The sequence below is a fragment of the Myotis nattereri genome, assembly GCF_964212035.1.
Source record: "Myotis nattereri genome assembly, chromosome: 1".
Lineage (NCBI taxonomy): Eukaryota > Metazoa > Chordata > Mammalia > Chiroptera > Vespertilionidae > Myotis > Myotis nattereri.
The window spans coordinates 21,178,106-21,205,974 of record NC_138075.1 but is presented as its reverse complement, the minus strand read 5'-3'; the positions used below and the strand labels follow the sequence as shown (position 1 = coordinate 21,205,974).

The 27,869-nt window shown below is 42.9% G+C and overlaps 3 protein-coding genes across 4 annotated transcripts in view; 1 reads left to right on the top strand and 2 right to left on the bottom strand.

The window, feature by feature from the left end:
* The window catches only part of ALKBH1 (alkB homolog 1, histone H2A dioxygenase), a 22,963-nt gene extending 4,913 nt beyond the window's left edge, over positions 1–18,050 (bottom strand). The window contains exons 1-3 of the mRNA XM_081104784.1: positions 17,821–18,050; positions 14,236–14,344; positions 9,516–9,678 (exon numbers count right to left, since the gene is read on the bottom strand). Coding sequence (XP_080960910.1) covers positions 9,516–9,678; positions 14,236–14,344; positions 17,821–18,003 — 455 coding nt within the window. The 5' untranslated portion in view covers positions 18,004–18,050. The remainder of the gene's footprint in view (positions 1–9,515; positions 9,679–14,235; positions 14,345–17,820) is intronic.
* SLIRP (SRA stem-loop interacting RNA binding protein) lies at positions 18,043–27,189 on the top strand. Of its 2 annotated transcripts, XM_081104798.1 has the most exons (5): positions 18,043–18,206; positions 23,440–23,498; positions 24,721–24,789; positions 26,361–26,468; positions 27,080–27,189. In XM_081104798.1, the coding sequence occupies exons 1-5, from the start codon at positions 18,110–18,112 to the stop codon at positions 27,149–27,151; spliced, it is 405 nt and encodes a 134-aa protein (XP_080960924.1). In that variant the 5' UTR covers positions 18,043–18,109; the 3' UTR covers positions 27,152–27,189. The 2 variants fall into 2 exon arrangements, with proteins under 2 accessions (XP_080960924.1, XP_080960925.1); XM_081104799.1 differs by lacking the exon at positions 24,721–24,789 and having other exon boundaries at positions 18,055–18,206.
* SNW1 (SNW domain containing 1) overlaps positions 27,183–27,869 on the bottom strand; it is a 38,401-nt gene continuing 37,714 nt past the window's right edge. The window contains exon 14 of the mRNA XM_081104774.1: positions 27,183–27,869. Within this exon, the coding sequence (XP_080960900.1) occupies positions 27,671–27,869 (199 nt within the window). The 3' untranslated portion in view covers positions 27,183–27,670.

Sequence of the window (27,869 nt, the reverse complement as noted above, 5' to 3'; positions counted from 1 at the left end):
AGGGGAAATTGGAACAGAAAAGTGAGTTGACCAAGAATATAATATTAAAAAACACCTGGCCAGTGTGGCTCAATTGTTGAGCATTGACCCATGAACCAGGAAGTTACAGTTCGATTCCCAGTCAGGGCACATGCCCAGGTTGAGGGCTCCATCCCCAATTAAGGGTGTGCAGGAGGCAGCTGATTCTCTCTCATCACTGATGTTTCTATTGTTCCCTCTCCCTTCATCTCTTTGAAATCAATAAAAACATAAAACAAACACAAGGTGACCAAGAAGGCTCAGTGTCGACAGAGTTGCCATATCCACCCATAGGAATGCAGGGAATATTTTGGCATCTAACCTAACTTTAAATCTTTATCCAATCACCTAAAAGAATGTTTTCAAGCAAGTGTGACCCTAATTATTGGTTCTTACTGCCAACAGAAATGCTATGCTCCCTGCCCCTGTGCTCCTCCAGCTACTAGCAGGATGATGGATGGGTGGACTGGTCACCTTCTTCCCTGGTGAATGTGCCCACACAGCAGCTTGCTCAACTTCTGCCATGGGTAAATGCTTTAGGTAAGTGTTGGCATTTCTCTCAGCAATCATGTTGCACAGCACTGCTTCAGCCAAACCCTAACTGTAGAAATAAACTCCTGTCCCGCTTGTCCACTCTCTGTGCAGTGGCTAGTTTGGGTGTCAAAATTAAGCACTGGTATTTTTTTTCTTGCCTCAAGGGACATTAGTGAATCACTGTGAGAACAAAAGTACTCAGGACATAAAAATTCTAAAGTTGTTTATTAAAAACACACACACAAAACAAACAAAAAACCCTTTAAAATCCTATGGCAGGTATTTTTTAAATTTTTTACAGGCTCGGGAATTGTATCTTTCACAACTATGAATATTTCCCTCCATAACCACCGCTTTTGTCCCAAAGTTCCATCTCTTGTCCCTAGAACTCCATTTTTTTTTTTTTCTGTATTTGAGTGCTTTCAGTTTGTCTCCTTTCTCAACCTGAATCTCCCGGTCAATCACTGGTCAATCACTGCAAATGAACATCAAATTCTATCTTAATTGCTAACATTCTTCTGCTATTTTGCAAATATTAGTCTTATCTAATCTTTTGCCTTCTGCTTTGAACCTTCACCATTCATCTCAAGTTCTCAGTCCTTATTCCCTTCTAGGACACTGAGAACAGCAGTCTGATGAAATTGATACTGTTATAATTAGCTGGTTATTAGTAATAAGAAAGGAGCTAAGGGAAGGGCAGACATATAGGCACGTCCCTGCAAAACACCAGGGGAGTGATCCAACGAAGGGAAAACAGATGTATGTCCAGTAAAGTTGGGATGACATAGGGAAGGTACTTGCCTGTCACACCTGGGGACAGAGATGATTAGCCAGAATGGGCATGGCCATTGCAAGCACACTGAAATTTGGGATAGCAGTGAAGGAAGAAGTTCACTCTTGCTTCCTCTTGGCACACTTGGCTCATGGCTCATGCTTGGCTTTCCTGTGTGGCTCATGGCCATGCGGACCCTCACACGCAATGGACTAATGGACTGCAACTAGCCTGATGCTGAACTGGACCCGGCTCCAACTTGGAAAGGAAACTGGACACTGGCTCTGATTTCAGCTCTAGTGAAATCCCACCTATACTTCTTCCATGACTGGACTAAGGGTAATGGGACTTTGGAAATTCAGGGGTGTAATTCCACAAAAAGAAAGCTGTCTATCATATCTCATCCTCTGTAGGGCCCTCCGGAAATGCTTATTCCAGCGGTACCCCAGGAACCCCACTCCCATGAACACCAAGAGGAGACGAGGCATTTTTTTCTGGTAACAATATGATCCAGTGAACAATTTCAATTTTCCTCTCCCACACTTCTAAACTTTTCAAAATCTTTACTCCATCCTTCCCTCCTGGGGAAGCAGTGGAGTGGTCCCACTTCTTTCCACAAAGGCCAGCTTTCCAACTTGACCTCTCCATACCTAAGCAATAAAACCCCAATAAAAACTCAAGTCTGTCTATGCCCTGCTTTCCTCTGCCCCGTATCTCTTTCCCTTTACAACCAAACTTTTCTAAATGTACTCAGTTTTTGCCACTCTCATTCTCCCCCATTTCCTGCAATCTGACTTTTCCTAACACCTCTCTACCCAAACTAGTTTCTTAGTTTAAATTAAGTGGTAATTGTCAAATTCTAGGCCTATGGAGATGGTTGGCTCTTCTCTTAGTCTGGAAACATATTCCTATCTTGGCTTCGAACAGCACATTTTTTGGGTTTTATTTTTTATATTTATTTTTCATCCAGAGCTCTTGCTTCCTTGAGCCATGACTGGATTCACTATAATAAATGCTATAATAGCTCCATAACAAAGTCTTGAAGGAGTAGAAAAGGGAAAGGATTAGTTCTGCTTCCACATTGAGAATATCAATTTAAAAAGCTTCCACACATAAAAAAATGGATACAAGGCATTTTATAAGCTTATGGAACAAAGTTGCTTTATTTAAGTTTATATTTCCTCTTGACTTATTCTTTAAAGTTATTTTTTATTAGATAATATATTCACAAAACCCAAAAGGTATAAGAAAGTATCCATTAACTAATTAATTCCATAAATATTTGTTAACTACCATGCACTGAAGAATAAAGCCATAGGGCAAGGGGATAAAGGAGGAGGGAAAGAGGACTTTGTTAATTGAATGGTAAGGAAATCATCTCTCATAAGGTGATATTATAAAAAGACCTGAAGGAAGCAAGCCATTGGTTATCTAAAGAAAAAGCTTTCTAGGCAGAAGACCTTGCTGTGTTTAAGGAATGGACTGGAGACCAGTATGTCTAGAGAATAAGTAAGAAGGAATGGTAGGACATGAGATTGGAGAGATGGCTGGGGGCCAAATCATCTAGGTTTTGTAGGCTATGATAATGACTTCTGATTTTTTTTCTAAGTATTTGGAGATTGTGATGTTAGGTCGGAGAGAGCCCAGGATTGGAAACATGCAGACATGTGATGAGATAATGGACCCTCCCCCCCCTGGAATTTCTAACAGATCAACGTGCCAGACACAGATAATGGCTTCTCCCTGGAATCCACACGACCCCCACACAGATACAGGCTCCTTCCTGAATACCCTGCTGACCCCCTGTGGCAGGGACTTCCTCAGTTCATATCCCCGCCCCTCACCCAACCGCAGTATAAAACAAAGCCCCCCCTCCCTGTGGGCGCGAATGCACTGGCCCTGTCTTTGGGGTCCGTGGGTCGCCCGGGAACGCAGAATTAACCTTTCCTTTTCTTTTTTAAAAAAATATATTTATTGATTTTTTTACAGAGAGGAAGGGAGAGGGATAGAGAGTTAGAAACATCGATGAGAGAGAAACATCGATCAGCTGCCTCCTGCGCGCCCCCTACTGGGGATGTGCCTGCAACCAAGGTACATGCCCCTGACTGGAATCGAACCTGGGACCCTTCAGTCCGCAGGCCGAAGCTCCATCCACTGAGCCAAACCGGTCAGGGCGACCTTTCCTTTTCTTTCTTTAACTCGGCTCTCTTTATTTCCTCCGCCTCCTGAGCCACCTAACATGTACAACAAAGAATTTGACTGGCCTTTGTCCTTGATATGTGGGAGGCTTTTAAACCCTAGGGAGACAGGATGTCTCTGTTATTCACTTGGGTCCCAGGACCACACCTGAGTTTATGCTAAAATGACTCATGATGTAGGCTTGTTCTGCTAGAAAAACCAACCATCTGATTAGAGGATTGAGCCTTTTGAGTAGTGAAATTAATTAGCCAGACCTCAGGGGATAGGTGGGAGCCAGAAATTGAGTTCAACTATGTGACTAATGATTCAGCCAATCACGCTTAAGCAGTAAAACCCAATAAAACCTCGCAACACTAAGACCTGGGAGTCTCCTGGGTGACCCACCCTGAGTCCATGGGAAGAGGGGATGGAGGCTCTGCATTCAGGACCTTCCAGACACTGCCCTGTGTGTCCCTTCACTGGGTGGTCCTGATCTGTAACCTTTATAATAAAACTGTAATCATAGGTACATGGATGGTTCAAGAGAGCTACTGAGTCATGGGAACTCCCCTAAATCTGTAACCAGTTGGTCAGAAGTGTGGGTAACTTGGGGATCTCCCAAACTTGTGGCTGGTGAGGGCAGTTTGGTTGGAGACCACACCCATAATTTGCGATGTCCCGGCTTAACTCTGACGGTTTGCATCAGAAACGAATTGTGGTACTGCTGACGAGAAGCTGTGCGAGGTGACATGATTTCTACACTGTGAAAACATATTGAAGAGGCACAGGAACAGACACCGGGAAATGGTGGTGGCTTAGGTTAAGGTGGTAGTGATGGAGATGCTTAGAAATGACTTTATTCATTGTAACTGCAGACCCTACTAGATTTGCTAGAGAGCTGGAAGTAAGATTTTGTAGTGGCTGCATTCTGCTGCTAGGGTATATCATACCTGATTTATCTGACCCCCTGCTGACACTTAGGTTGTTTTTCATTTCCTCCCTCTTATAGACAATGCGGCAATGAAGATGTTTACACCTAACTATTATACTCTTAGTTAAGAATCTCTAGCTAGCCCTAACCGGTTTGGCTCAGTGTATAGAGCGTCGGCCTGTGGACTCAAGGGTCCAAGGTTTGATTCCGGCCAAGGGCATGTACCTTGGTTGCCGGCACATCCCCAGTAGGGAGTGTGCAGGAGGCAGCTGATCAATGTTTCTTTCTCAATTGATGTTTCTAACTCTCTCTCCCTCTCCCATCCTCTCTGTAAAAAAAAATCAATAAACTATATTAAAAAAAAAAAAAGAATCTCTAGCTACATTATTCCCTGACAATAAATTTTGAACAAAACAGAATTGAGGTGCCCTAATTTTGTGAACAGTCTATTTTTGCTTCTAAGTTCAAGTATTTCTTATTCATCTTCTACTTAAAAGTTTTGTTTTCCCTGACCATAGAAACATAGAAAGTTGAAATTAAAAGTTGAAAAGATTCTTAGAGGAGCCCTAGTTCAGTGGTTCTCCATGGGGATGACATGGTAAATAATCAGAATCTACAAGGGAATATTTTTAAACGACAGACCCCCTCTCTTTCTGATGTGCTCTGGGAACACGGGGAAAGCTGGCATTACTGTCCAGCTGGCATATACCCTAACTGACCATGATTCTACCACCTCAGATGGCTTATCCAGCACAATCCTTTTGTTTCCCAGATGAGGAAACAAACACATTATCAGGGAGTGACAGAAGAACTCAGTCCCTAATCTATTTTTAATGCTGTCAGCAATGTCTGAGCATATCAATTTCTTCCACCCTTCACAATATAAGGTATGACTTTAACATTTTTTATTTCTTATAATTTATTAGACAAAAGAACTATCTCACTATTGTTTACAGAATGATTTATTAAAGAGATTCGTCTGACCTATCTTAGAAGATGACAACTGGAATTTGTTGTCACAAGGAAAAAAACCCAATTATTTGAAAACACAGGCTGGTTTAATAACAAACTCTAAGCTCTCTTTAACTAACCCTTTGCGGTCGTATTAAATTTGGACATGGGTGTCATACTGGTCAGAATTAATTTCCACTGAAAGAGCAGTGATACATAACATGCAAGATTATGAAGGATAAACAAGATCTATTAATTCTTTTTTGGAACTACGTCACTACTAGTAGAATCACTACAAACGTTATCACTTTCTACTTCAGAGTCAGTATTCAAGGTGCCAAAATAAAACTCTTCATCGTTACTTTCAGATTCGCAGTACACTTCTTTCAGTAACTTTCTTTTTGCCATTTTGAAGTATTATTTTGAAATATCTTAACAAGCGAGAATGCCTAATTACAGTTAAACGTAATTTGTAAAGCTTTATTTGAAATTCTGCGAAGTATCTCCGAAGCTTGTCGATTTCTTCACTCTCAAAAGGCGACTGACTAGCCACGGTGTTTTGCATGGCGAGTGTGGAACGACCGCGTTTGTTTATACTGAGTTTCGATATCTCCAATTTGTCGGAGCAATGTTTTGGTTCGTGACAATGTCACTTAGACACTTACGAGCTTTCAGAGAAATTATGAACTGATACATGAATGAACAGAGTTAAGATTCGTACGGTTCCTTGCTGTGGTGGCTGAGAGCAGACATACAACCGGAACGGTAAAAAAATAAAAAAGCTTTGGTGGTTGAGTAGACAAACGACCGCAAAGGGCTAATTTCACTCAAATCGCACCATTAGAACCATTAAGCTACAAATAGAACACACAAAACTGGTATAGAGTCTTAAGAGGCTGTTCTAGGACTTCTCACATACTATCTTATTTAATCCTCACATTATCAAATGAGGAAAGGATTACTATGAGGCACAGAAAAGTTAAGAAACTTGCCCTAACTGGTTTGGCTCAGTGGATAGAGCATTGGCCTGAGGACTGAAGGGTCCCAGGTTCGATTCCGGTCAGGGGCATGTACCTTGGTTGTGGGCACATCCTCAGTAGGGGGTGTGCAAGAGGCAGCTGATCGATGTTTCTCTCTCATTGATGTTTCTAACTCTCTATCCCTCTCCCTTCATCTCTGTAAAAAATCAATAAAATATATTTTTAAAAAAAGAAAAGTTAAGAAACTTGCTCAACGGAACAGAGTGAGGAGTCTCAGAGGGAAGGCAGGGAAAGAAGGATGGGGAGGACCACAGAAAGACCATAGAAACTTTCTACATTTCTATGGTCAGGGAAAACGAAACTTTTAAGTAGAAAATGAATAAGAAATACTTGAACTTAGAAGCAAAAATAGGTCTGTTCACAAAATTAGGGCACCTCAATTCTATGTTTTGTTCAACCAAAGACCTTGTATGCATATATGCATAACCCATGTACACGGACAATAAGATGCTGAAGGCCTGGGCAGGGGGACGAGGGTGGGCTGGAGGAGATCAATGGGAGGGAAAAGGAGGACAAATGTAATACTCAACAATAAAGAATTATTAAAACAAAACAAATAAAAAAACATTTGCTCAAGTTTACAGCTTTTAAATGGCAGAACCAGGATTTGAACCTAGGCAATCTGAATCTAGAACCGGTGCTTTACATAGCACTAAACCCTTTATACAGACAGTTCTCGGGTTATGTCAGACTCGACGTATGTCATTTTGTGGATACATCACCATCTCCCATTTATTTATATATATAAAAATAAGTTCCATCATTTCGACATATGTACATGTGCTTTGTTTTTTATTTATTTACAAGTAAAGGTGAGGAATTATCTTTCTTTTAAATTTTTTTTACTGTTTCACTTCATTACTGCTGTGTATGTGCTCCATGTGAGTGACGTAGGTGCTTATGTAGGTGGGTTCCCACTTACGGCAAAAATTACGTTGCGCCGTAGGAATGGATCTCCGATGTAACCCAAGGACCTACTATAATCTGGTTTTAACATTCTCTTTCTGCTTCTCCTCTTGACAATTCTATTCATGACTTCCAGGAAGCATTTTCCATAATCTACCTCAATCTAGCTTCCTAACTGACCATTCCCATAATCCTATATAATAAAAGCCTAATATACAAATCGACCGAACGGCAGAATGACCAGTCACTATGACACACACTGACGACCAGGGGGCAGACGCTCAACGCAGGAGCCGTCCCTGGCGGTCAGTGTGCTCCCATAAGGGGAGTGCTGCTCAGCCAGAAGCTGGGCTCACGGCTGGTGAGTGCAGCAGCAGTGGTGGGTACCTCTCCTGCCTCCGCTGCAGGCGGGCGGTAAGAAGCAAGGGGTCCCAGACGACGAGAGCCCCGGACTGAGAGAGGGATGTCTGCCTGCCGGCTTAGGCCCAGGGGACGCTCCTGCATTGAGCATCTGACCCCTGGTGGTCAGTGCATGTCATAGTAGCTGGTCGTTCTGCTGTTTGGTTAATTTCCATATTAGCTTTTTGTTATATAGGATTCCTGTACCTGCCAAATTACATTATATGGTTACTGGAGGCCTGACGCATGAATTCGTGAACGGGTGGGGTCCGGCCAGCCTGCCCCAATTGGGGCTGATTGGGCTGGGCGGGCCAGGGGGAGGGGCTGCGGGAGGTTGGCTGGCTGGTCCCACCCCCGATCGGGCTGGTTGGCTGGCCACAGTGCACGTCATAGTGACTGGTTATTCTGGTCGCTTGGCTTTTATATATATAGATGTCTCTGTCCTTGACTAACCTACAAATTCCTGAAAGGCAGGAAGTGTCTTTGAATCTCTAACACTTAAACACAGTTATCTGACACATAGCAGAAACTCAGTAATTGTTGAATAAATGCACACATCCTGTGCTCCTATCTCACAGAACTTCCTTTTTTAAATATTACCTCTTTTGGAAGGCTACTTTCTGTACCCAAAACAGTGTTTTTGCTTTTCTGACTGGCCAAACTCCTAGTCATTTTTGAAGACCCAGTTCAAATAGACAGAGGGGAAAAGGAAGACAATGAACTAAAAATATCATTTTTTAATTCTCTGACACCTCCTTCCTGCCTGAAAGAATTATTTCTTCTTCTGGCCCCACAGCATTTTTCTTGCTGAGCTCTATTATAATTATTCCTGGTCATATTGAGTTCCTGCCACAGATGATGCATTCCAGAATACAGGGACAGTGGCCTACATATCTTTGTATTGCCAATGCTCAGCAATATGCCTGGTACATGACTGGCCCATAAGAAATATTTGTGGAATGAAGGAATGTTGAAACAACATTAAGGTAAACATTAGTTCTCATGAAGAACAACTGACCTACCATAAAACAGCTGCTAGAATTGATTTTGTTTAGAAGAGCAGAAGTAAAGAGCTTTCAATGTTACTTTTTGCCAGGATACCAGTCTTCACAGGAACTCATTTTAAGTAGAAAAAAGGGCTGAAGGTGAATGAAAACAGATTATCTGATGATTACTGAGGATGAACTTGATATCTAAGCTATGATTAGCAAATCTTTGAAATGGACTTCAATCCTATATAAAAGCCTAATATGTAAATGACCAAACAGCAAAACAACTGGTTGCTATGACACACACTGACCACCAGGGAGCAGATGCTCAACACAGGAGCTGCCCCCTGGTGGTCAGTAGGCTCCCACAAGGGGGAGCACTGCTCAGCCAGAAGCTGGGCTCAGCCTCTCCCACTTCTGCTGCAGGCAGGCAGTAAGGAGCAACGGGTCCCAGACTGTGAGAGGGATGGGGGAATCCAGCTGAGGGGATCGGGCCTAAGCCGGCAGGCGACATCCCCCAAGGCGTCCAGGACTGAGAGAGGGAGCAGGCCAGGCTGAGGGACACCCACCCCCAAGTGCACGAATATCGTGCACCAGGCCTCTAGTTTAATAAAATTGTCAAAGCATCTGCCCAAATGTTCCAGAAGGAAGAATATAATTTTGCTGCATTTGCGTGGAAATGAGGGAAAAATAAACAGGCCAGTTACTTTCATTGCATTGTTATAAAATAGTTCCTTTAAAGATCTGTGATGACTTGAGCTGAATGCTAACATTTTATTGTGATTGATAAAACCTACCTTAGAAACTCTTTGCTCTGTTCCCATAGATCTTGGGTATCTTCTTTAGTCATGTGTTTGTCCAGGTTACATACATTAGGTTTCTGGGAATATAACTTAAGGCACTGCTTCACCCAGTGCCACTGGTAACCTGGGAGGAAGGGGTTTGGGATGAAAATAAAACCTATATAAAAGATGGGTGGGAAAGAAAGGAGAGGAGGAAATTCTCCATCAGTTATTCAGATAGTTTACTTCTGTTGACTTCCTTATACCCTCTACTTTATATTTACTTTCCATCTTCTTTTGCTCATGCTTCTAGTGGCTTCCATTCTTACAAGCAAATGTTCTCATTCCTATTCTCCAATTTTAGAAGAAGAGGAATTCCTTCAAGTTAGTAAAAAGTAAGTTTGATGATCACTAGCCATCTACCATTATGCAAATACCTTGGCTTTTTGGATTACTCTCAAGGGAAACAAACATCCCACAATTATCATTTGTGTTATCCCAAAGCAAACTTTAGAATTGAAACCGCCAAAGTCACCCTTCAAATTTTCACCCAGTGTCACCATGTACAGAGGTGGTGGCTGCTTCTGCAGTTAATACCTTTGATATTTCAGTGTGCCCTTTTTGCCCTTTCCATTTTCTATTTTCTGGCTAATGAGTCTATAAATTATCACGGTTAAAATAATTGGTGTGATTTCTGCCTCCTGACTAATATAGCAGGGAAGGAATATGGTATGTACATCTGCTCAGTATGGCATGATGCAAATACCTACAGCATGTATGCTGAGAAGATCCTTATAACTTTGAAAGTAATTTCACCTCACTTTTCTCCTTTGTAAAAGAGCAATAATAACATTTAACTAGAATCCTATGCATGGCAAGGATTAATTCATCAAGCATTCAACAGACACACACTGTGCACTTTCTTAAGAACCTGAGATAGCCAAGACCGGTTTGGCTCAGTGGATAGAGCGTCGGCCTGCGGACTGAGGGGTCCCGGGTTCGATTCCGGTCAAGGGCATGTACATGGGTTGCGGGCATATCCCCAGTGGGGGATGTGCAGGAGGCAGCTGGTCGATGTTTCTCTCTCATCGATGTTTCTAACTCTCTATCTCTCGCCCTTCTTCTCTGTAAAAAATCAATAAAATATATTAAAAAAAAAACAAAAAAAAAAACCTGAGATAAAGAGATGAAAAATTTTATCCTTCGTGAAATACCTGGAGATAGGACAATAGACAGTAATACAGATAATGTCTTATATATTTTTTAATTTTAATTGAATTTATTGGAGTGACATTGGTTAATAAAATTATATAGAGTTCAGGTGTACAATTCTGCAATACATCATTTGTACAGTGGGGCCTTGACTTACGAGTGTCCCGACTAACGAGTTTTTTGAGATACCAGCCGTCTCTCGGCCGATTTTTTTGCATTGCGTTGACAGAATAATTTGAGTTAACGAACTCCTTAACGCGCTTGGTCTCGGAACGAATTAAACTCGGAAGTCAAGGCCCCACTGTATATTGTATTGTGTTCACTACCCCAAGTCAAGTCTCCTTCCATTACCATCTTTCCCCGATTTCCCCTCTTTTACCTCTCTCCAACCCCCCTTTCCCTCTGGTAATCACCAAACTGTTGTCTGTGTCTATGAATATTTTTGTTTTGTTTTGCTTAATCCCTTCACCTTTTTCACTGAGCCCCTCAACCCCCCTCCCCTCTGACGAGATAATATCTTTTAAAAGCCTGGTTGAGAAAAGAAACAAAGGCTGAGGAGTAGTCAAAGAATAAAGAAATAAGGGGAGAGTTTATGGATTTTAGGGTTTAAAAAGACTGAAGCATGCTTATAGATTGTGAGGAAAGAGCCAGTTGAAGAGAACTGGCTAAAAGTGAAAGTGTGGAAAGGAACAGAGCAAGGTCTTGAAAGCCAGAGGAGGTGAAAGAAAGTGGGGTCAGAGGTGAAGGGACTGGCTGAGTTGAAGGAACTCTTCTTTCTCTAAAGTTGGAGGACAGGAATGAGAATACTTGCTTGTAAAAGTGGAGGTCACTTTTGCATTTCATGTACCAGTAAAATTATCCAAATAATTTAAGAGAGTGACAAGACTGTCTTTGTTTTGAAATAAAAAAGATATGAAACCCCCCAATAATCTACCATGCTATCACCATGTAAAAAGAAAAATTACAGCACACCCCCGCCCCCAAATATGAGATTAAAGGAAGAATACCCTGACCTAGTCCAAGCCTGAATAGTGATAGGAAATTTAATACCTTTTCAGGCAGTCTATTTCAGACAACTATTGTCATCCTTTCACTGAGTTAAAATTTGCCTCTTTCAAATGTTCATGAATTGGCCTTAGGTTCTGACACACAGAGCAAACCAACATTAGCTTTTACTTCTTCTTGATTAATACTTCAAGCTTTACAGCTAACATTTAATGACTATTTACTATGTAACAGGCATTGACCTAAGCACTTTACAAGGATACTCTTATTTAATCCTCACTATAAAGTGGGTGCTACTTAAGAAACTTGCCCAAGGTCATATAATAGTAGATAGTAGAGCCAGGACATGAACCCAGGTAGTATGGTGTCAGAACCTAGGCCTTAACCACTAGTATGCACTACTTCCCATCCCTTCTTGTGCGCAACTTTTCAAATGTTCGACACTGTCATGTTCCCCCTCAAGTCTACTCTTCCCCAGATTCAGTTTCTAGTCTTCAGAACCATGATCTTCCTGCTCACTCTCATAAGGACAAGATGTGGTGTGCCCAGGCTCCTTCAGAATTAATAGAATCCACAAGTAAACACAATCCTTCCAATCAAGTCAGAGTAAGAAGAGACTGTTATCCCCCATGTTTTGGGCATTATTATAATTCTATTAAATGCAGCTTATAATGGCTAGGAAATCAGAATAAAGACTCTAGGGACACATTTAGGTACCAACTTAAATGATGTCGCTTAAGTGTAAAATCCTAGAAAACCAAGGACACCAATTTGGAGAAAAGAAAACCAAAGAAGGGTTGACAACCTTGTAACCTGAACAATTGGTTAAGGGAAGAAGGCACAATTACAGAAACACGGCCTTGAAAACAGGAGCTAGGTCTGAAAGGTAAAGGGCAACCTTCAAAAACAAAGTGATTAAAAGACTGATGGTGATGCATGCTCCTTTACCTAAACTCACGGGGAGCAATGCTTTCATATGTAAAGGCCAAATGATTGTTTCCTCTGTGACTTCAGTCATAAGATCATCTTTAGTTCTTTAATACAGAACTAAAGTTCATGAGGCCTTATATAGGATGTATTAAAGCTGTTACACTTTCCAGCCCTGGACAGTGTGGTTCAGTTGGTTAGAGCACTGTCCTGTACACTGAAATGTGGTGGGTTTAATTCCCGGTCAGGGCACATACCTAGGTTGTGGGTTCGGCTCCTGGATGGGGCATGTGAGGGAGGCAACCGATTGATGTTCCTCTTTCACATAGATGTCTCTCTCTCTCTCTCAAAATCAAGACATAAAAAAAACCCACCCAAACAATTTTTTAAAAAGCTGTTACACCTTCCCACATTATTAACAAATACTTTAGTGGTCATACTATATTAAGAGCTATAATATAGACCTGGCCCTCAGAACAAAAATTAATATTTCTTTTTAGGGGTATCACTTGCTTTTAATCCATACTTGAAATCACAAATGCAATGTTAACTTTATGTCCTCTAGGAAGAAACAAGATGACAGATGTAAGATTAGTTGGCCAAATAAAGCATTTCCATATCTTCTGAATAGTTCTTAATAATTAATCTTATTACTTTATCTGCAAAGTGAGCTACCCAATATCACTAAAATTTTAGGACTTTTGATCTCATTACTGTAATTCTTTTTTCAAACGTTCAGCCTTGATGATACCAATAATTTTTAAGTTGTTGTTATGCCATTTGAGAATACAGGGATTTTGTGACTGGAGTGAACATTTTTATTTTTTAAAAAATATTTTTAGTGATTTCAGAGAGGAAGAGAGATAGAAACATCAATGATGAGAGAGAATCATTGATTAGCTGCCTTCTGCACACCCCACACTGGGGATCCAGTCTGCAACATCGGCATGTGGCCTGACTGGGAATCGAACCATGACCTCCTGGTTCATAGGTTGACACTCAACCACAGAGCAATGCCAGCCAGTCTGGAGTGACCATTATTAATTATTCTATCACTCAAAGTGGTTTTTCTGCCAGAATAGGTGGGTGTTCAGAGAGTTGTGGCAGGAAGCCCAGAGTTAATGTCCTATTTTTCATTTGTACCTGGTGTGCAATATAAGCAGCACTAGTGACTCCTGTTCTGTCCTTTAGGAGTGCTACATAAATGGAAATCTTTTTTTTTTTTAAAATATATTTTATTGATTTTTTACAGAGAGGAAGGGAGAGAGACAGAGAGTCAGAAACATCGATGAGAGAGAAACATCGATCAGCTGCCTCCTACACATCTCCCACTGGGGATGTGCCCGCAACCCAGGCACACGCCCCTGACCGGAATCGAACCCGGGACCCTTCAGTCCGCAAGCCGACACTCTATCCACTGAGCCAAACCGGTTTCGGCCATAAATGGAAATCTTAGATGAGGCAGAATTTAGGAGGGGTTGGAGAGTGGAATGTTTTGGTGTGTTTGCTGTTCTTCTTTTGTGTATTTACTAGCTCCTCTTCTAAAATTAGATAAATGATTGAATTCACCTTGTAGGTCAGCTGCACTCACCAGGATAGCCTTCCAGTCCATAAGCTCGCCAATTGCTGACCGGCTGAAGTCCTGCTCTGTGTGCATCGTGGTCACTGACTGAGGACACACTCAGCTGAGATCTGACCACCTGGCAGGAAGGAAACAAGTTAGAGGGCTAAAGTTATTTTACAGATCAAATCTGAGAACTTCAAAGCTCTAAAGATATTTCTGGTATGGGGCAAAGTTAGGAGTCTTAAGTCCGGGATCCTAAACTTAGTCCCATCACTTACTTGATATAAGACTTCGATAAGTCACTTCTTAGAGCCTCAGTTTCCTCATCCATATACTAACAAACACTAGAGAGCTATACAGAATTAAGATAAGTAGTCATAAGAAGCAAGCTGATTTTTGCCTTAAAGATTACCTTTTCTTATGATACCACACCTTTGTGATTTCTTTTAGGCAGGGGCCCTCAAACTACGGCCCGCGGGCCACAGGCAAATACAAGTATTGTATTTGTTCCCGTTTTTTTTTTTTTTTTTTTACTTCAAAATAAGATATGTGCAGTGTGCATAGGAATTTGTTCATAGTTTTTTTTTAAACTATAGTCCGGCCCTCCAACGTTCTGAGGGACAGTGAACTGGCCCCCTGTTTAAAAAGTTTGAGGACCCCTGCTTTTAGGACTCTAGTGTTTGGTGTGCTGGAATATCGAGTCACAATGCTGTTTACTTAGGGATAATAATGCTTCTGAGGTATTTGTATACAGTTGGTGTTTATTTTTATTTTAATATCAATTGATTTCAGAGAGGAAGGGAAGAGAGATAGAGATATCGATGAGAGAGAATCATTGATTGGCTGCCTCCTGCACACCCCCTACTGGGGTTCGAGCCCACAACCCAGGCACATGCCCTTGACCGGAATCGAACTCGAGACCCTTCAGTCCTCAGGCCGACGCTCTGTCCACTGAGCCAAACCAGCTAGGGCTACAGTTGGTGTTTAAACAGAGCTATGAGGAACACCAGGCTGGGGAGGGTGAGAATGGAAAGAGAGTACTCTAACCATACAATCTGTTAATAAAACATTAGGAACCCTGTTTGTTAAAAGTACAATATGTATTCTCTTTTATTTGCTTATTTATTTAAATATATTTTTTATTGATTTCAGAGAGGGAGAGGGTGAAAGAGATAGGAACATCAATGATGAGAGAATCACTGATCAGCTGCCTGCTGCATGCCCCCTACCAGGGATTGCAGGCATATGCCCCCTGATCAGGAATCGAACCATCCCCTCCTGGTTCATAGATTTATGCTCAACCACTGAACCACACCGGCCTGGCTATTTGCATCTTTTAGATAAAACTTCAAATTGAAACTTGAAACCTTTTGTTTTTGTTAATTAATTAGGGATTAAGTTTTTCAGGGGCTCATGGGAGTTTTACTTGCATATAGAGCACCTTATAGATGGCTCATTAAATTGGTTAAGAGATCCAATGCAGTCACTAAAATAGAGACATTTAGAAAAAAACAACTTTAATCTTCCATGAATAAACTTAGGTCTGGCTTGCCTTAGAATACATCAAATGATCTCTTCCAAAAAGATGTTATCTCTCATCCTATTAACTTCACCAAGTGTGGAGATTTCCAGACAAACTACCAACAAGTGGCTGGTGTTTAACTAGTCTGCATAATAAAATGGCTATCTGGAACTCTCTGAGAGTCCTGACCAAGCTAACTTTTCCAGGTACCTAAAGGTTGATAAAATGTTTTTTAACATTTTGTGATTTCTTAAATAGACCATACTTAATAGTGTATTGTAATTCAGCAACACCCTAAAGGACCTAAAATATCATATGCTAAACTGAACCAAACCCTGAGATTTTCTTTTTAAATGTTTTTATTGATTTCAGAGAGGAAGGGAGGAGAGAAACATCAATGATGAGAATCATTGATTGGCTGCCTTTTCCAGGCCCCCTGCTGGGGATCGGGCATGCAACCTGGGCATGTGCCCCTGACCGGAATGGGACCCTTCAGTCCATAGGCCAAAGCTCTATCCACTGAGCCAAACTGGCTAGGGCAATCCTGACCTTTTAAAAATTTTTTCTGTTGTCTCCTCGCCCCCATCCCTTGCCAAACTGTTGCCATTACTTCCTCCACTGCTCTCATTAGGTGTCTTTTAATAGTAACTTTCTTCTCTAAGTTGCTACTTTTTTTCTTTTCTTTTCTTTTTTTTTACAAGTACCATTATCATTTAATTTATATGTGGAATATAAAAATTAAATAAATGAACAAACAAAACAGAAACAAACTCAGGTACAGAGAACACACTGATGATTGTCAGACGGGAGGGGTGCTGGGGGACTGGGTGAAAAAGGGGAAAGGATTAATTGGCAGTTCCAAAATAGTCACAGGATGTAAAATACAGCTTCAGGAATATAGTCAATAATATTGTAATAACTATGCATAGTGTCAGGTTGGTACTAGACTTATAAGGTGATTACTTCATGCGTTATATAAATGTCTAACCACTATGCTGTACACCTGAAACCCATATAACATTAAATGTCAGAAGTTGCTACTTTCAATCTGTTTTGAGCTGGGTAACTAAATACCACAGTTTTTATTACTCCATAGTGTATTTATTGAGTACTTACTGGTACTGTTCTAGGTACGTGCTACACATAGTGTCTCCTTCTCAGGTGACTTAATTCTAAAAGTATGTATGATGGTCAAGTTATGGGCAAAAGTAGCCGAGTAAGGGTCTGAGGGGCTCTCCCATGAATCAACTGTATCATTGCAGGGGTGCAGACTTTCTGCATGTTGTTCTGACAACTCTGAGACCATTTCTGCTAACAAGCAAAGCTTCGTAAGAAGCTGCGTTCCGGACAAACGTCGTGGTACGGTGGCATTCCAATCTTACTGAGAACTATTACTAAGCTTGGAAAGAATGCCTCACCCAGCCACCTGCGGACAACACCAAGGGCAAATTATGGGATCCGGCAATCTCAAGGGTTAAAGTAACTGCAAAGGAAATACACACTACACTGTAGCTGCGATTCTCCCCGTGCGCCCTGCGCCCCCGCCCACAGGTAGAAAGAATGGGTGATGCTTAGACTCGTTATCCCTTCCCTTTCAACTTGGAGAGATGACCTCTGAATAACCTCTGAACGCCTTCTTCCCAGGAGGCTCAGCCAAGACCGGTACCAGTTTCATGGACAACAGCGATCCCTCTCAGCTCGGGGATTATTCGGGTGGTTGGCTTTTTCAAAACTGCTGAGCGCTACCCGAACGTCTACGAACACGGTTTACGGTTTTGTTTTTTTTTACCCAAATCGAAGTAGAAAGGCAAGTGGACAGCTAATGCAAGGAATAAACACCCATTCCCAGGCATTTTTTGACCCAGGGCACCGCCACGAATGGCCACGTGGAGAAACCAGCGGCAGAGCTCTTCATCGCCAAAGCGGGACGTTTCGTGGGCAGTTCAACTCCGTGCCCGCGGAGGGCGGCGGTCGCTCAACCACCTCCAGTCTGGAAGCGAAAAGGGGTGAGGAGGACACTGACCCGCCCCCCCCCCCCCCCCCGGAAGCGAGGCAAGCCGTCGGGGATGCGCGCCCGCCCCTCTCCGTACCTTGTGGGCCACGGGCCCCGAGCCGCGGGCCGCCTGGGCCGCCGAGAAGTCGATGACCCCGCCCAGGTCTGCGGTCCCGGGGCGGCTCTGCCGGTAGAAGCGGAAAAGCTTCCGAAAGGCGTCCTCCCCAGGCTCTGTCGCTAGCGTAGCCACGGAGCCCAGGGCCGCCGCCATCTTCCCCATCTCGCTGCCCGGCCCCCTCTGACCCGGAAGCAGATCCCCGCGCTCTGGCGGCGGCAGGTTTTTCCGGCGTCGCGACCTCAGGTCGCCGAGGTCCCTCAAGCTGAAGATGGCGGCGTCGGCAGCGAGGGCTGCTATGGCCCTGCGGGCCAGTAGCAGTCGGCCCGTGGCCTTTGTCAGGAAAGTCCCCTGGACCGCCTCTTCAAGTGAGTGATGGGGACGTGGCGGGCGGACTTTCCGGGTGCAAGCGACCCCCCGGAGCTCTGCTTTCGGCGCAGCCCTGCGGCCGCTGGTGGCCGCCTGAGGAGGCTGGGTCCGCTTCTGCGCTCACCGAGGAGCAGAAGGACATGCTTGCGGGTAACCGTGCAGGGATGTCCCTGGAGCTTTTGGGGCGCGAGTTCACGCGCTCCTGCCCATCGGGGTGATTTGGTGGAAAGGCTCTTCCTCGGAAACGTTAAGATTTACCATTGAGAAGGGTTTGATTTGACTGCGGTGCGGGGGATGAATTCAAAGGGGCAAGATGGGAGGCGAGGAGACGAACTGAAATGCAGCTTCAGGCATTTAGCTCCAAGATGAGGCGCTGAACTAGCGGAGTGGTAGAAGGGAGGTCGGACCCATTGATGCGAACAAAACAAAATCGACAGCTTTTCGTGATGCCTTGAAAGGCGGTAGAGCACCCGGTGAGGGGAAGGGAGGGATGGCTTCCAGGCTTCAGCGTTGGCGGATTCCGTGGTTAGAATGTAGGGGAAGCGGGTGGCAGGGAGAGGAGTGAAGTTGGAACGTGTCGGACAGAGGAGGTTGCGTGTGGCCGAGTGGGAAGTGTGGCCTGAAGCCGTACTGCGTGGCTAGAATTCCACGCCGGCCATTCAGTCCTGCGACCGGACTCGCGGGCGGCACCTGGGGAAAGGGCTCGCCACCGTGCCTCCGTGTCATCCCCTGTGAAATGGAGTCAGGACCTTCCTCATGCGACTGGGAACGAGTTTCTATGTATAGTGCTTAAACTTGTGCTAAATGTAGAGTAAGTACTCAATAAATGGTAGTTATTTTCTTGATTACTAAAATGGAAGCTCATGGGAGAGGCATAGGCGGGAGATAGAAGGTTAGGAGTAATCAGTACTGAAATCTCTCACCAACATTGGCTTTGTTTTTTTTGGCTGCTGTTTTGGGGTAAGGTTTTTACCTTTGCTTACCAGAATTTACATAAGCAGTTTTACAATTTACATCTTTATGACTTAAGATTTTACATTTGCTTACAGTCACATGGATAATCCATGTGTCGAGTCAGTTCCCTTAAAACAATAGAACAGGGGTAGCTTCTCTTAATTTTTGGGGCCCAGCTATGATAGTAGGATGGGAAGTAGATCAATTTGTGTCTCACCTTCTCAGTAGGTTGTGGGTGAAGACCAAACCCAGTAAAATGTCTTGCTTAGGCCCTGTGAAACTGTAGAAAGGCTCAGGGGTTCCTTCAGCATCTTGCAAATACGAGATTCCAGACCGTAATGGGGGATTAAAAACCCTCCAAGAGCCCGGCCGGCGTGGCTCAGTGATTGAGCGTGGACCTATGAACAAGGAAGTCACAGTTGGATTCCCGGTCAGGGCACATGCCCCAGTTGCGGGCTCGATCCCCAGTGAAGGGTGTGCAGGAGGCAGCCAATCAATGATTCTCATCATTGATGTTTCTTCCCCTCTCCTTTTCTCTCTGAAATTTATATACACATATATATGTATGTGTGTATATACCTATACATATGCATATGCATATATGTTACAGAGAACCCGAATAAATCAAGCAATGCTCAGAGAGTTGGGAGTTACACTTTTGCCGGGTCCAACCCCAGCAGGTCCAGGGGTTCCCAAAGGCATAGACGGAGTCGGCGAAGAAGGAAGGACACGGAGACAGTGTTCAGTTGATCAGCAGCCTAGCCAGAATCTCCAGCCAGGATCTCCAGCCAAGTTCTGGTCTGGATCTCCAGAGAGGTTCTGCTGTTTATTGCCTTGTTACATCTGTATTTATCCCAGTTGATTTTAATCCTGTCAATTTCTATTACAAAGGTTAGGGCGTTTCTTATCTCCATTCCAGGGAGTAAAGATTATGTAGCTTAAGCATGATTGTTTGTAGTTAAAGTGATTAACTACCCGCCTGGCACTTAGTTAAGGAGTTTCATCCCCTCCCTAACTTCAGGGAAAAATCCCTACCTGGGGAAACAACCTTTCTCGGAGAGGTGACCTTGGTTAAAACACACAGCGCTAAGGGGAGCAAACATATTAAGAACAGTATGCTATATACGCCAGGTCCCTTGAAACATATGCTGTGCAGATGTTTCTTTCCTGCAGCGACTGTGTCAAACAGCAAGGATGGACCGGCTTCCGGCACACTTTATTCACCGCGGTGGGCTTAGAGAAAATGAATTCAAATTCTAAGCAAAGCTACAAGCAGAACTTCCCTTTTTATGAAAGAGCCAGCCCTATGTGTGCTTAGTGGTTATCTTGCTGGTGGCCTTGAAAACATTACAGTTCTATCCAATTAAAAAATACACCTGGCATGGCACTGAGAGTATGGGCATATCTAGTCTCTGGCCTACAAGGTCAGACAGCTAAGTTTATCTTCCTCATTATTCAAGCAGGCTAAAGCAGGCTAGGAAGCAAAGTTATTTTTTTTAGAATAAGAGGCCGTCTAAAGAATAGCAGAGAATTCCAAACAGTAGTTTTACAAAATAGGGGTTAGCCACACACACACACACTCTGAGTGGCCAGTTTATTATGACCACCTGACGTTTGTAGGCAAATTAGCTATAATTTCCGCACTGAAGTTGCTAGAGGGCCAGACCATTATAAATAGGGAAGCAGGTTGTTTACCACGACAGAAGTGATTTTTTTCTGAAGATATAGGTGAACAACGCGATTTAACAGCCTTTGAACATACATACTGAGTGGCCAGATTATTATGACCACCTAGACGTTTGTAGGCAAATTAGCCGTACACTGCATCATATGGGGTATGGAAGCCGAAGGCCTGTTCGAACACCTTTGCTGTCTGCAGTTACCAAGATAAAACATCTCCAATTTGCACAGGAGCACAAGGATTGGACAGTCGAGCATTGGAAAAAAGTCATGTGGTCCGATGAATCACGTTTCCAGTTGCATCATACAGATGGCAGAGTGAGAATTTGGTGGACACAGCATGAAAGCATGCACCCCACATGCATGAGTACAACACTTCAAGCTGGTGGGGGCAGTGTTATGGTTTGGGGCATGTTTTCCTGGCATGATTTGGGCCCTTTAATTCGTGTGGAACAACGTCTGAATAGCACAACATACCTAAATATCATTGCTGATTAGGTTCATCGTATCATGTTGATGGCGTATCCCAATGGAGATGGCTTCTTCCAAGACAATGCGCCATGCCATGGTGCTCGTATTTTGCAGGAGTGGTTTTAAGAACATGAGGGAGACTTTACCTTGCTTAGGTGGCCCCCACAATCACCAGATCTCAATCCAATTGAGCATTTGTGGGACGAAGTTAAAAGAGCCTTCAGGCAGTTGGTTCCACAACCATCAAATCTCACAGAACTGGACAGTGCTATTCATCAGGCATGGTGTCAGATTCCTCGCATCACCTTTCAACATCTCGTGGAGTCAATGCAAAGAAGAATCGCCGCAGTATTGAAGGCAAAAGGTGGCCCAACGAAGTACTGATGGGTGGTCATAATAATCTGGCCACACAGTGTATATATATATATATCCCATGTTCAAAGGCTGTTAAATTGCGTTGTCCACCCATATCTTCAGAAAAAAATCACTTCTGTCGTGGAAAACAACCTGCTTCCCTATTTATAATGGTCTGGCCCTCTAGCAACTTCAGTGTGGAAATTATAGCTAATTTGCCTACAAATGTCAGGTGGTCATAATAATCTGGCCACTCAGTGTATAATCTCCAAGAGAGTCTGTAGAATGTTCAATTTTGAAAGTCTCTCTCAGTTCATTCATTCATCAAATATTTAAAGGGTATCTATTTATGTGGTAGGCATTGTTCCTCGTGCTTGTAGCTGTTTTTTCAAAAAAATTGTAGTTAATTTGGGGAAAGGTTTACCTTCCAGAGCTGGTTTGTTTTGGAAGTGAATGTTTTCTAAAACTTTAATACCTGGTTTAAGACATGTATGTTTAACACTGTTTTGTTTATCCTCCAGTAACATGTTCTGTGAGATTCTGATCTTGCCACCTGGTTTGACCAACTATAGAGCTCTTAAGAAATTTAGTCTCTGGGTTGTTGAAGGGTTAGCAGACATTTATTCATTTAGCAAATATTTCCCAACTGTGTATCAATCACTGTGGGCATAGTGGACTCAACACTCAGGAGCTTTCACTGTAGTGGTAGAGGGGAGGAGGCTTACAAACAAGTGTAGGTGGTTGTTGAACCAGTGAGGTTAGATGAACTAGGCCCTGCAGTGGTCGGCAAACTGCGGCTCGTGAGCCACATGCGGCTCTTTTGCCCCTTGAGTGTGGCTCTTCCACAAAATACCGACTTCTGCGCATGGGCCACAAAGTTTCAATTGCATTGTACATGTGCGCCCACACATGGTATTTTGTGGAAGAGCCACACTCAAGGGGCCAAAGAGCCGCATGTGGCTCTCGAGCTGAAGTTTGCCGACCACTAAACTAGGGGAAATAAGCAAGTAATATGAATGCAAATCAGATAGTACAAGCCTTGTAGTTCAGAAGAGAAAGAGATCATGTTTTTTGGTCTTTAACCTTATCCACTGCTCATACCCACCTCATAGGGTACTGTATGTTGTCTTGTCTTTCAGTAGAAGCTCAATGAAATAATATTCAATGGATGTATTTGGCCTGGGTCTTGAAGGATAATTACAGTTTAGGCAGGAGGAGATAGGATTACTGACACGTCAAGGAGAAGGAATGACATGCAAAGATGTGAAGTGACAGCATGCATACACAGAATTTCATTTGCTGAATAGCAATGGGAGATAAGGCAGGAAGGTTGTAGGTAGGATCAACTCAACAAATTTTAGAAAACCAATTATTTAACTTAGTGTAAACTTTAAATTATGAAAGGCAAGTATTGAGATTTTATTTGGAAATCTTTGTTGTAATTGTCTTCTATGTGATCTTCTCATAGGGATTATAATGCAGGCACTTAGTACAATGTCTGGTATGATGATATTTGTTGGGGATGAAGACTACAGTTAACTCAGCAATTTATCAGTCCTGTCCCGACCCCATCACCTCTGCAAATCTGGTACATTACAGCTTCATAGTCAACACCTTAGCTGCCTCCTAAATCTTAAGGCTTTAGGAAATGCCAAGTAGCTCCTGTTCACAAGAAGTTTGGAGTTCTAGGACACCTTTTGCTTTCTATCTACAATCCAGGATGGAGGATACAAAATGCATTAACTACTTTTAATGTTTTCTCTTCCTATACAGGTGAGCTGAGAGAACACTTTGCACAGTTTGGCCATATACGAAAGTGCACTGTACCTTTTGTGAGTATTTTTAAAGTATTAATGTTATTCTTTAATTCCTTTTTATTGTTTTTGTCAAAGCATGTCAACTACCTGTTTGTCTAATGGAATGAAGCTGTTTAGTCTTTGTTGGTAAAATTTGGGTGATACTGATTAAAAAGTGAAAAAACAGCCGTAACCGGTTTGGCTCAGTGGATAGAGCGTCGGCCTGCGGACTGAAAGGTCCCAGGTTCGATTCCGGTCAAGGGCATGTACGTTGGTTGCAGGCACATCCCCAGTGGGAGGTGTGCAGGAGGCAGCTTATCGATGTTTCTCTCTCATTGATGTTTCTAACTATCCTTCTCCCTTCCTCTCTGTAAAAAATCAATAAAATATTTATTTTTTTAAAAAGTGAAAAAAACACCACCACCATATCCTAGGCATTTGTGCTAGTTTTCCTTTTTTTAATTTTTTTAAAAAAATACATTTTTATTGATTTCAGAGAGGAAGGAAGAGGGAGAGATAGAAACATCAATGATGAGGGAATATCATTGATTGGCTGCCTCCTGCACGCCCCCTACTAGGGATTGAGCCCGCAACCCGAGCATGTGCCCTTGACTGGAATCGAACCTAGGACCTTCCAGTCCGCAGTCCAATGCTCTAGCCACTGAGCCAAACCAAACCAGTGAGGGCTTGTGCTAATTTTTATTGTTGCAGAACAAATTACCACAAATTTAGTGGCTCAAAGGATACATATTATCTCACGGTTTCTGTAAATCAGGATTCTGTGCACACATTAGCCGAGTCCTCTGTTGCGTGACTACGTAACTGCAGCCTGTCACCTGGGACTTTCGTCTCATCAGAGGCTCAGCTGATTGGTTTCCAAGCTCCTACAGGTTTTGGCAGTTGTCGTCTTTCAATTGTGGGACTGGGCTTTTCTTTTCTTGCTGGCTTTCAGCTGGAGGCTGCTCTCAGATCCTAGGACAGTGATGGTGAACCTTTTGAGCTCGGCGTGTCAGCATTTTGAAAAACCCTAACTTAACTCTGGTGCCGTGTCACATATAGAAATTTTTTGATATTTGCAGCCATAGTAAAACAAAGACTTATATTTTTGATATTTATTTTATATATTTAAATGCCATTTAACAAAGAAAAATCAACCAAAAAAATGAGTTTGCATGTCACCTCTGACACTCGTGTCATAGGTTCGCCATTACTATCCTAGGGATTACCTGCAGTTTTTTGTTTCCTGGCTTCTCTGTAGGCTATTTCCCAAGATGGCAGCTTGCTTCCTCAAAGTCAGCAAGGGAGTTTCTTTCTTCAGTGTGCTAAGATAAGTCTTATAATATAGTCACAGATTGACACCCCATCACACCCCATCACCGTTGCCATATAACCTGATCAAGGGAGCAACGTCCCATCACTTTTGCCATGTATTCTTTTAGTTAGAATAGCACCGGTCCGTGTCCCCTGCTCCCCCTCCAGTCAACCAGAGGGGATTATATAGGGAGTAATAAGGGGATGATGGGGCCATCTTAGAATTCTGTCTGCTACAGTATTATAATAATGAGATCGTAGAGGATAGTTTATCATAAAATTGGTGGAGAATATCTATTTTAACTTTTATCCTCATTAGGTTGGGTGCGTTTTAAAAAAAGTTTTCATATTGATTACATTCCCATTGCTTTCTCATGATGGTTTAGAAATCAATCTATAATTTGTTCTACTTTATCCTGGGCTGAATTTTTCTGTGGTCTTTCTAGAATTAACTGTTTTTAGCAGGTGATAATGGTAGTGGTGATGAGGGTGATTGGTGTCATAAATATAACAAGATTCTGAAGCTTGAATTTTGTTTCTAGAAGTGAGGAAGTTAGAAATAGGGAGAGTACTTCTTTTTGTGATCAGAATTTCCTTTGACTATTACTGCTACAGTGATTTGTATCTAGAATGGCACAGGAAGCTCATTCTCATTTCTCCAATGGTGGCAAAAAAGCAGAGAGAATCCTATATAATAAAAGGCTAGTATGCAAATAGACTGGATGGTGGAACAACCAGTCACGATGACGCACTGATCACCAGAGGGCAGTTGCTCAACACAGGAGCTGCCCCGTGATGGTCAGTGTGCTCCCATAGGGGGAGCACTGCTCAGCCAGAGCCGGACTCACAGCTGACGAGTGCAGCGGCAGTGGCGGGAGCCTCTCCCACCTCCGAGGCAGTGCTAAGGAGCAGCGAGCCCAGCTTCTAGCTGAGTGTGCTCCCACAGGGAGACTGTCACTCAGCCAGAAGCTGGGCTCACAGCTGGTGAGCACAGCAGAGGTGGCAGGAGCCTCTCCCGCCTCCATGGCAGCGCTAAGGACCCCTCAGGGGATGTCCGACTGCCGGCTTAGGTCTGGGCCTAAGCCGGCAGTCAGATATCCCCCAAGGAGTCCCGGACTGTGAGAGGGCACAGGTCAGGCTGAGGGACACCATCCCCCCCCTCCCCCCATGCACGAATGTTGTGCACCGGACCTCTAGTGTTAAGATGAACGTAGGGATTAAGCTTTGGGTAACTAGGAGAGTGAATATCCATTAAAGTAAGGTTTTTGGTTTTTATTGATTTCAGAGAAAGAGGGTGGAAAACTTAATTAGAAAGAACCACCCATTGGCTGCCTCCTGCACACCCCCTACTGGGGGTCAAGCCTGCAACCCAGGCATGTGCCCAGACCAGAAATCAAACCAGTGACCTCCTGGTTCCTGGGTTGATGCTCAGCCACTGAGCCACAGGGACTGGGCTAAAGCAAGGTTTTTGACATTCATTAAAATGTCTGTTATCCCATTTTGCAAATAAAACATTGGTAGTTTGATTTGGAGCTTATATAAACTTTCTCAAGTTCATGATTATTTTCTTACATTTCGAATTTTTAGGACAAAGAGACTGGCTTTCACAGAGGTATGGGTTGGATTCACTTTTCTTCAGAAGAAGAACTTCAGAATGCACTACAACATGACAATCATGTTATTGATGGAGTAAAAGTAAGTATTTTTCTATATATTGTGTACTTACTGTATATCAATTAAATAGGTCAGAAATGTGAAATGACAGAGATTTGGGGTGATCTTTTAAAGAATGGCGGTGGTGGTAGAGTGCCCAGTACTAAAAGGTCTGGGGAGGGAAGTAAGGAAGACTCGGTCATGGGTAGCAAGCATATGTAACACCGAGCAGTGGAAATGGCAGCCTATTTATCAGAGGATAAATCCTAGCTTTTCCACTTATTATGTGGCCTTGGGTCAGACTGATTTACAATTTTTTTAAATAAATGTTTTTATAGATTTTATAGAGAGGAAGGAAGAGGGAGAGATATATAGAAACACCAATTGGCTGCTTCCTGCATGCCCCCTACTGGGGACTGAGTCCCCATGTGCCCTGACTGGGAATCGAACTGGGTGACCTGGTGCATCAAACCACCAACTGAGGCTGGGCTATTGAAATTTTAATTGAAATTCAGGGAGTCTTACAAAGAACATCCTCTTGACTTATTGGTGCTGACTTCCTAATAAAAAGGCAGTCTTAAGGGGTTTTCAGTTTTAATGTTTTTGCAGACATTGGCTTTCTTTACAGTGCTTAATTGATTTTTTTTTTTCAGCTCCATGTTCAAGCTCAGAGACCAAAAGTTTTGCAAGGGGATCAAACATCTGATGAAGAGAAAGATTTTTAAGACTATTACTACCTATTACATAAAAGAACAAAACGAAATTTTGTCTAAATGTTTTTATTTGAAACAAATAGGTGCACCAAGCAAGCGCTTACTTTTCCCCACTCCAAATTAAAACACAGGGGCATACATCATTTGGCAGGACAGTTCCAATAGGTGAACATCCTTCTACTCACTGTGGTTGGATTAACTTTACTCATAAGCAAGCAGTCATTCTTACACAAAATATTAACCCCAAAGTACTAATGTCGCATAAAAGGAAGTGGTCTTAATTTCATTTATGGGGCAGTATGTTCTATAAATGCCAAAAGGTGTCAGAAGCACAAACACAACCCACTCTTTAAAAAAACTAAATAGTTCAAAGTAGAATTTTCCATTCCCCCCTTTCTGCTGTAATAAAAAGTAGTGCTGGGATCTGACCCCAGATTTGGTTTTTATCTGGCCCGTTTACAAAGTGTTTGCCCATATGACTTGCATCATTAGGGTTATGGGTAATAGTCCATTCACTGTGAAGAGGTGTATCTATTCCTTCCTCCTCTTTTTGCCTTCATGCTCATGTTCCTTGGGGCGGCTGCTATCTGAGGGTCTTTTAGAGCCACCATGCTGTTTGGCTTCTTCCAAGAACTTGTCCAAACCAAAAGGATCTTCCTCAAACTGAACTGGTCCTTCTCTACCTCTTTGCCTGCGGTCTGAACCAGAAAACTCCTTATCGGGAACGAAT